General features: G+C 42.8%; 1 protein-coding gene and 1 long non-coding RNA gene across 3 annotated transcripts in view; one reads left to right on the top strand and one right to left on the bottom strand.

The window, feature by feature from the left end:
* LOC110121925 (uncharacterized) overlaps positions 1 to 4,026 on the top strand; it is a 184,597-nt gene extending 180,571 nt beyond the window's left edge. Inside the window, exon 4 of the long non-coding RNA XR_011489118.1 lies at positions 420 to 4,026. This is a non-coding gene — a long non-coding RNA (uncharacterized lncRNA). The remainder of the gene's footprint in view (positions 1 to 419) is intronic.
* Positions 1 to 10,100, bottom strand: part of B3GLCT (beta 3-glucosyltransferase) — a 108,218-nt gene that overhangs the window by 10,959 nt on the left and 87,159 nt on the right. For both annotated transcript variants that reach the window (XM_070471760.1, XM_070471759.1), the window contains 2 exons: positions 9,772 to 9,871; positions 5,980 to 6,099 (listed from right to left, as the gene is read on the bottom strand). In XM_070471760.1, coding sequence (XP_070327861.1) covers positions 5,980 to 6,099; positions 9,772 to 9,871 — 220 coding nt within the window. The remainder of the gene's footprint in view (positions 1 to 5,979; positions 6,100 to 9,771; positions 9,872 to 10,100) is intronic.

The raw sequence follows: 10,100 nt of genomic DNA, 5'->3' as shown, positions 1-10,100 counted from the left end.
TAAAAATCACTTTTAAGATATGTAATAAGTAATTGTATTTCTTCATATATATCTTATACACAAATAAATAGGCAGTATTCTTCTTCTATTATGTCACTGGAAAATTAGAAGAGTTCATAAGTTCACACATGCTTAATGAGATCAGTAATAAAATCTGCCAACACTCCCCGATGGACCCAGATACACAAGGTACCTAAGTCATACAGGTGATAACTGACAGTGAGATCAAATCTAACTGAAAAACACGCATGGTCCACATGATTCCTGCTCACAGAAGCCTCCTTAAGGTGATTTTGAGAAGGGTGGTGGGAGAAAGAGACTGATTTGCCTCCACTGGTGCTAAAATGCTGCTTGACCTGATACGCCAGGTACATCCTAATGGAACTCACACTGTTCCAGCCTTTCTGTGTTCTCCCCAGCGCTGCAGGAAGCTAGAAACTTTGCAGTACCCTCCAGACTCCCTGGCCAGCTACGTCCCGGCTTCACCCTGACAACAAGGGGCTCATCCCTGGAGGAGGCCGTCTGCTCCTGGCTCGGTGGTCTCTATACAGAGGCAGGCGTTGGGGAGCCACGGGCTCCAGGAGTGCTGGCAAGGCTGGCAGAGCTTTAGGGACGGTCCCCAAGCAGCAGTGGGAGCCGGTCCTGGGTCTGCCCGGGTGCTGCGTTGTTAACCTGACGGCAGCAGTGGCCGCAGCAACCTGTACCAAAGGGCTCCCAAATCCAGCACCTTCCGCTCCTCCAGCCTCGGGAACAGCAGCACTTCCTGTAGTTACTGAGCTCTGGGTAAAGCCACCAGCTCCCTCTTAGTCCTCTGGCCCTTTCCAATACCCTTGTCCCAAGTTCCTGCAATAAATTCTCTTCTTTTTAAATACAGATCTGTTTCTAGTTTCCCTTCTGGTCCTAGAGTAGTACCAGATGTTTTCGTATCATGAATAACCCAAGAGCTGACAGGACTAAGATGATTCAGAAATTCACTCCCAATAAGCAAAGACTTGACTGACGGCAAAACTGTCTATGTATCCATATATTCCCATCGTCAAATAGAGGGTCTCATGGTAAGTCCTCAATAAAGGTCTGATGATCCAACAAGTGAGAACAAAGCCGCTTTTGCAAAGGTCTTCCTGAGGGGGAGAGAGAGGATGGAACTCTTGAGCACTGATGCACTGCCTTGAGCCCTGATGCAAAACACATCCGTTCCCACTCAGCTGGGCTCAGGTCAGAACTGTGTAACTAGTACCAGTGACCATAGCCAGTGAAGCAACATGGAAGACACTCCCTGCCTTTGCTGAGATGTCAGAAGACTGGATGGAATATGACAAGAGGAAAAAGAAGCTCTTTATTTAAGGTGATACAAGGAAATACGGCTGAACAACAAGAAAAATGGTGTTATGAACTATACAAAAGGGAACTGCAAGTTTGAAAACTCACCATGAACTGCCTCTCTTAAAAATTGAGCATTCATCAGTGACTCAAAATGGCTTAAAGACTTAAACATAAGACATGATACCATAAAATTAGAAAAGAGCATAGGTAAAACCTTCTCCAACATAATTGGTACAATGATTTTTCTTAGGTCAGCCTCCCAAGACGATAGAAATAAAATAAAAAAAATGGGACCTAACCAAACTTACAAGCTTTTGTATAGCAAAGGAAGTCATAAAAGAAAGACAACCTATGGAACAGGTGAAAATATTTGCAAATGATGTGACAAGGGCTTAATCTCCAAAATACACAAATAGCTCATACAGCTCAACAGAAAAACAACCCAATCAAACACTGGGCAGAAGACCTCAATAGACATTTCTCCAAAGAAGACAAACAGATAGCCAGTAGGCATAGGAAAAGATGTTCAACATCACTAATTATTAGAGAAATATGAATCTAAAACTACAATGAGGCACTACCTCACACTGGTCAGAATGGCCATCATTAAAAAGTCTATAAATAACAAATGTTGGAGAGGGTGTGGAGAAAAGGGAACCCTCCAACACTGTAGGTAGGAATGTAAGTTGATGCAGTCAGTATGGAAAATAGTATAAAGGTTCTTCAGAAAACTAAAACTAGAATTACAATATGATCCAACAACCCCACTCAGACAAAACTATAATTCAAAAGAGACATGCACCCCTGTATTCACAGCACTATTCACAACAGCCAAGACATGGAAACTAAAATGTCTTAACAGATGAATGGATAAAAACGATGTGATACACACATACACACACACAATGGAATACTACTCAGTCATTAAAAACAAAACAATGCCACTTGCAGCAACAGGGATGTCACTAGAGATTATCATATTGAGTGAAGCTGTCAGAAAGAAAGACAAATACCATGCAACAGCACTTTTATGTGAAATCTACAATATGGCACAAATGAATCTACCCACAAAACAGAAACAGACTCATAGAAAAGAGACTTGGGGTTGCCAAGGGGGAGAAAGAGGGATGGAGTGGGAGTTTAGTTATAGATGCAGGTGTTAGTCACTCAGTCGTGTCCGACTCTTTGCGACCCCATGAACTGCAGCCCACCAGGCTCCTCTGTCTGTGGAATTCTCCAGACAAGAATACTGGAGTGGGTTGCCATTTCTTTCTCCTTGTAGATGCCAGCTATTGCATTTAGAATGGATAAACTACAAGGTCCTACTGAATAGCACAGGAACTATATCCAATCTCCTGGGATAAACCATAATGGAAAAGAATACTTAAAAAGAATGTCTATATGTGTATAACTGAGTCACTTTGTTGTACAGCAGAAATTAGCACTACACTGTGTAAATCATCAGTTAAAAAACTAAAAGTAAAAAATGTTAATTATAAAAAAATGTTGAAAGGCTGTAAGACTAATAATATGACTTCCTTTAATATACAATATAGTAATTTTAAAAATAAGTAAAACTAAAATAGGAGGCAGGGACTTGCCCAAGGGCATACCTGCAAATCAAGACAGCTGCAGAAGACCAAGTGTGTCAGAAACAGGCCAGACCTGTCCTGCGCTCCGAGCAGATGAACAGGTCATGGTGGCCTCTCTGGGCAACAGTGCCAAGGCCTCCTCCAAGGAGGAGCCAAAACACCAATGACATCCTGACCACAGCTTCATACCCAAACATATGTAAGTAAGCATTTTTTAAGAAAACAGTTATTGAACTAATTACCCAAACTTTCAAGAAGTAAGCAACGAAGTGGAAAACAGACAACTGGATTCTAATAGTGCAAAGGTCTCATTTTCCACACATATATCCGGAGTGTGGAGTCCACACGCCTGGGTTATCCCTGATAACTGGAGCTAAAGAGTGTGATTTAAAGCAATGATTTTCAAAAACTTACTTGACTCTAAACCACAGTGAGAAAACAAGAAACACAGTCCATATGTAACCATTTGTTTTGTATATGTGTGTAAAACTGAAAAATACACATAACATATGCTATATAATATATCTATTTTATTCTGTTCGGTTCTATATTTCATTATTTTTAAATGTTGTTTGTAATCCATTAACTGATTCTTAAAAGCCATTGATTGATCCTGACTTGCTGTTTAGGAAAAAAGCATGTTGGTTCTTAAGCTAGATCATCAGAAAAGTCCCTTGTAACATCAGAAAAACTATTATGTCTGCAGCTTTTATCAAAGGCAGAAATGAGATAATCTCATGAAGAATGTTTCTGCATCTTTGTCAAGTGCTACTATGAACAGAACATTACATTGGTCCATGTTAGTCATATAAAGATCAGTACCAGTGTTCATGCATCTGCTTATTCACTTGTCCCCTGGACCCTGTAAAACTGCGTCTCCATGATAGGAAGTGAGGATGGAATGAGAAATGAGATGCAGGTGCCACCTTCAAATAATTCATAATTTGGGTAGAAAACAGGAAAGTAAATAAGCAATTAAATGATAATGGTCAGCATAATGTGCTTTGTGTATATGAAGAAGGTATCAAACCCAGATTCAGGAGCCAGACTAGCTTAAGGCCTGAGAGTGATATATTGTCCACAGGAATCAGAAGGATTAGCCAGGTGACAGAGGCGGAAGGTGGCCAGGGGCAGGGGTGGGGGTGGGAGGGAGTGGGGATCTGTGCTATGAAGAGATCAGCAGACACCGTATGTGAGGGAAGGGTTAAAAGACAGTGCCTCTGAGGAACTGAAAGAGGTTCAGCATGAATTCTCTCAGGATGAGGGTGCAGATAAACAAGGCTAAGATGATAAAACAGCATCTGCCAAGACAGAGGCAGACCTGGTGAGCTCCAGTGAGGAAACTGGACTTTATCCCAATGGAAATGAGGGGCTGTACAAGGGCACGAAAGACTTCCACTCCGCTGGTCCCGCAAAGAAAAATCCACATAAGATACAAATCACACTAACCTAAAGACCTGCTGAAGAGATGAGTGAGTGGAAGCCTAGATGAGCCGGGAAGAGCCTTGCCCTAGCGAGAAGGTCTGGGGGTGGGAAGGCAGGAGGAAAGACAGGCTAGAGACATTGCCCAAGGCCAGGTCTCGAGCACCTGGGAGGGCTGGGGGTTAGGCCAATGAGAGGTGGTTAAAAGTAAGGCCCGATCCAAGTCAGTATGAGTCTGGTTGAAATCTGAGTGATCATCTTCTAGTCAAATGCCTGCAGTAGGAGAGAGTTCAGACTAACAGCAACGGGAAGGCAGTGCAGCCTCTGAGCAGGGAGCAAGAGGACCAGAGTCTCTGACAACAGCACAGCGGGGAGGAGGACGAGGGCAGGGGGACCAGGAGGCTATGGCTGCCCCTTCTGGGGTCCAAGTATTAACACATTCCTGCTGCAAAATGTATCAACCCAAGTACAAAGCACAGTTGTTCAGTCACTCAGTCGTGTCCTACTCCTTGCAACCCCATGACTGTAGCATGCCAGGCTTCTCTGTCTTTCACTACCCTTTACAAAAGGGGAAACTCTGGCTTAATGGACACCAGCCCCTCACCCAGGATACTAACGCATTACCACAAGGCTGCAAAGAGCTGGAACCTTCTTAAATGACGACGAGCTCAACACCGCTTGGCTTGATGCTTTAGTGTCTTCTCCAAGGCCCCTGTGGACCCCTACTTCCTACTGCTAATGGCCTCAGGTAGATCAACAAAAAGGCCTGGTTATCACTAGGAAAGGCCACCTCCACAACCATGGTGCAGTCACCACTAACCAGGCCAGACCAAAACAGGAACCCCTGGAAGACCACCCTGTGGTCGAAAGCCCGGTTCTAACGGAGGGGATTGTAAAGTAAGAACACAAAGTCCGAAGGTTCAGAAGTCTACAGTCCAGTGACTGTTGCTCACCACATAGTGGATACACAACAAAACCTGCTGAATACATGTAAATCACTACAGTGGATAACAAGATTCTCCCTGAACACCCAGCGGCAAATACTATAGAAACAACAGAACAGACTAACTGCCTGATTGATTCACCTACACAAATCAAATCAAAATCTCTCCCCGTAAGATTAGGCAGAAGCTTACTTAAAAGCATTGATTCTTAACTATATTTAAAACCCATAAATCCCACACAAATATCACATAATTGCTTAAATCTAAACTTCTGTAACTACTCTTTCCCCCAAATACAATCAATAAGCGCTGGATAATTAAGAAGTCTAATGAATTATTTTCTGAAATGAAAATCTATATCCAAAATTTTTTTCATTCAAACAGATGATAAAAACTAACTGGCTGCCTAGAAGCAATCACCACTATAGGCACATTTCTACCAAGTTCCCTGACATTCATATATATATATATATATATATATATATATATAATCTATATATAGAGACATATATTTATTCTCTTCAAGGAATAAAATGTTCTCTACTGTGGGTCCTTTTTAATGTTCACGATCCTGTCATACTAACAGCTCCCCCCATTTACAGAGCACCTAGGGATCAGCCTAGAGCCCATGGTCACAGACCCACCCCTGCCTCCTGGAAACAGAAGTGCAATTTGCAGAAAGCCAAGCTCATAGTTACCCTCCTCCTCCCGTGACGTAGCTGTAGCCGCCGGTGCCCAGCCCGTAGCCGTAACGCTCTCCCAGAAACACGGGTTCACGGGCGTCGTAGCAGCTCAGCAGGTGCCGGAGCCTGGAGATGCTAAGATTCCCAAGGGAACAGAAGCGACAGTTCCTTAATTCAAATGTGTCTGCAGAATACATATTTTATGGTTCTTACACCCCACTGGTTATACTCTGCAGTACTCTGTCAGTCACAGAGATGAAATTCAGGAGACTTACAGAAGAAATTTTTTTTTTTTTTAAAGTTGATGTGCACTGTACATCACTGGAAACAGGAGAGAAACTGAGGAACAAGGGCCTCCTCCCCAGCTTTCACAAGCCCCGACCGGCAGTGGCCGCCTTATGTGGATGGGCAGGGTGGCCGGACGAGGAAGGAGGGGTGGCCTGCTCCCCACTGAGTGAACTCATCAGTGTACCTCTCAGACCTACTTGGTATTTCTTAAATACTTGGTGGCTAAAAAAGGAACCTGTAAAGTACAGATGAGTCCTTGGCAGGCAGGTGAAGGCAAGGTGGGAAGGGAATTTGGGCAGCAAAGCTTTCCAGGGGGCCTTCAGGTTGTGACACACCACTGCACTGTACTTAGGCCCTCCTCCAGGGAGGCTTCCCTAATCCATGGCTTTCTGTGTCTGTCTGTTTACACCTCCGGCCCCTAGGCCTCCTTGCCGTGTGTCAATAGTGACAGCTTCCACAGGGCTGCTCAGAAAAATGCACTTATTTATCATTCACTTTATTCTCAGTTTCCTCTCCTTTAATGGTTCCTCAGTTTTTTTAATCTTTCATGACACTGGTATTTTTTAAAAACAAATGCCCACCCCCCTTTTAATAGACTGGTGCTCGTCTTGGGTTTGGCTGATGTTTCCTCGTACAGAGGCAAGGTTACGCATTCTGAGGTGCAGGGATAAAGAAGGCATGCTGTCTGGCCTGCGGTGTCCGCCTGTCCCCCACTGGGAGTGTCTGTTTTGATCACACGGTGCTGCCCCAGGTCTCCCCTGGACACTTGCTGTTTTCCCTTTGCTGATTCTCAGAGTCTCCAGCAGACACTTTAACACTAGCAAGTATCCTGGTCCTCATCAAAACTTATCACTAGTTATCTGTCAGTGATTCTTGCCTGAATCGGTCTTTACTCTGATGGTGTCAGAGAGATGACTTTTCCAACTCCATCAACCAGGCAGAACTCCTCGCTCCCTGCTAGCCAGAACCTGCCCGCTGTGGGCTGAACTGTGTCCTACGCACAATGTTCATATGCTGAAGCCTTAACCCCTCTCGCGACTATATTTGGAGGTGGGGCTGAGAGAGTCAATTCCTAGGCAGGTTGATAAGAAGTCTGGGGTCCCCAAGGAGGAGAAAGGGGTCTGGGGCTCTCGAAGTGGAGACAGGAGTCTGGAATTCTCAAGGAGGAGGAAAGGACGAACATCTTTTTTCTTTCCTCTACATTCCTTAGTCTCAGTCACATAAAACATTTCCTTTAAGCCCAGAACTGATGATTACACAACAAACAACTCAGTTTAAACTCTGTACTAAGGATTATATAACAACAATGCATCCTGCTTGAGGACAGATTCTCCTTTCTGAAAACCTTCTGGCTTCTTAAAACTACTGTTATCTTAAAATGTAAATTATGGGAGTGGGTCTAGTAAGATGTTTACAACCTTGAGACATTCTTTCGATTTATTGTAATAACTAATTTAAAAAGCATGTAACTCCTTTGCTTAGACTATCAAGGGGGGCGCTCTCCATCCCCTTTCCAATGTCTATGTCAGAAGCTTTCTCTGTCCCCTTTTATACTTTAATAAAACTCAGCTGCACAAAAGCTCTTGAGTGATCAAGCCTGGTCCCTGTTCCCGAAGTTAAATCTTCTTCTTCGGAGATCACGAATCTGACTCGGTTCCCCATAAGCTATAAGGGCCTAGAAGGAGGTTCAGTGAAGTCACCAGGGCAGGACTTGGATATGGCAGAACTCGTGTCCATATGAGAGGAGACACCAGAGAACACTTTCCATGGCAGACAAAGAAGAGGTCCCGCGAGCACACACCAGGCCAGCGGCCACCCTCAAACCAAGAGAAGAGTCTTATAAACCTGCCTCGCCAGCACCTTGATCTTGGATTTCCCATCCTCCAAAATGAGAAATAAATTTCTGTTTAATGTGAATTATTTTGTTTCTATTTGGTATTTTGTTATGGAGCCGAATCTGCCTCATTACTTTTTTATTATAAGCACAAACTTACTGCCTCCTAATTGTCATTACCGTCCTCAATGACACTGACGCTCCTGTCCCAGATTCCACCGATGGGAACCTCTTCAAGCTTGCTCCTGTGTCCTCTTAACATGCACTTTTCTTTCTGTTCTTTTTTTCCTAAGCACTTCCTCACTCTCTGGCATAAGAAAAAAAAGTTAAAATGTCTTCCTATATCTTCCTTGCCTCAACCTTAAAATCAGCTATTTCTCTGAGAAGGCCTGGTTCCTTTTAGTAGGAAAGTTGCAGTATTAGTTCTGTTCATTAGTTGCTCAGTGCTACTGGGGATCTTTGCATCTGGTCTTCTTTGGTGTGAAGAACTAGAACCGTGGCTCCCAACCAACACTATTACCACTTAGCCACCTACTCAGTCCTCCAACCTACCTAACGTACCTTCAGAGTTGCTTCATAACAGAAACCAGACCAACTGAAATCTCAGGAGTTGTTTGGCATCCCCACTCCTCTACCCCTGACGGTGTGTCTCTAAAACCCATCTTCAGCAGTATTTGCTTTATATTTTCCCTTCAGTGTGATTATGTTTTCATCTGAAATACAGTTGGTTTGTTTCAGCTTTCTCCTCATCCTTATTGATTTTTCCCGTCCTTACAGATTCATGTTATTTGTCAATAGGTAAAATATGAGCACACTTCCCAAAGTCAACACTAAACAAAGAGACAGGAAGGGGGCTCACATACCCCGACTCCATCTACCCCACGCTCCCACCCACCCCTCTGTGGGAGCTACTGCATGGATTTCCAGTTGATCTGCCCACTTTTTTTGAACAGCTAAGTCCACATGGGTATGTTTTATTTCCCTTTCTTTCTTACAGGGAAGCAAACAAAATACATTCTTATGCACTTGGCTTTTTCCACGTAATGGTATCTACTGGAAATCACTTGATACAATTTGTTGATTTTTTTTTCAAGGAACCAAAATTTTGGCTCTTTCGTTTGATCCTCTGCTTTTTTGACCTCTACCTCATTATTTCTGCATGTATGTTTATTATTATTTTCTTCCTTGTTTATGTGGGTTGACTTTGAGATTCTTTTCCTAGCTTGAGTTGGGAATTGAATTTTTTATTTTTATTGTTCCCACTGGCTTGGAAAACCTTACCCACCCCTTTATCATTAGACTTTTTGAATGACTATGTTTATGTGTCTTTCATATAAAGCATAGATTTGGGGTTTGTTTTATGAAGCACTTTGAAAAGTTTGTTCTTTTACTAGGTTAAGTTAAACCCACTCACATTTAGTGATATGACTGATGTTTGATTTCAACATTAAAATTATTTTAGGTTTGAATTGTTATACATATTATACTGTATTGTCTCCCGTCCGTGTTTTAAAAATAACTCATTTCAGATACTGTGTCCTTTGGAGGGGGCGGTGTTTCAGATGTGAGGGTAAAATCCAGGCCCTGTTTCTACATGCTGGCCAGCAGCAGAAGTACCCATCCTAGTTTCTGACTATGAATACATGTAGAATTTAAAGCTATCTGAGGATAAGGGGACCCCTTACCTTATTAATGTGTCATCATCCACAATGACCAACCATGGTATTTTGTCATGGCTGTGATTTAGAAATCTTTCCAAAATGGCAAATGTCTTTCCACAATGACCTAGGAAAGGTGAGAAGAAAACTTATAATGTATTACTTTCCTTAAAACATTGTGAAAAAAAAAAAAAAAAAAAAACATTGTGAGTCAAAGTTTAAACACTGGTATGCACTTAAGAATTTGAAAATCATCCTTTTCTAATTTCCATGGACTTAGTGAACCAGGGGGAACGATAAAAATCATGAAGTCAGTCATTCAATTCATACACGAGGGACTGAAGACCTAGAGAGGT

The sequence above is a fragment of the Odocoileus virginianus genome, chromosome 8 (genome assembly GCF_023699985.2).
Source record: "Odocoileus virginianus isolate 20LAN1187 ecotype Illinois chromosome 8, Ovbor_1.2, whole genome shotgun sequence".
Taxonomy (NCBI): Eukaryota; Metazoa; Chordata; class Mammalia; order Artiodactyla; family Cervidae; genus Odocoileus; species Odocoileus virginianus.
Note: the sequence above shows the minus strand (reverse complement) of the source record. Positions and strands in the feature narration are given on the sequence as shown.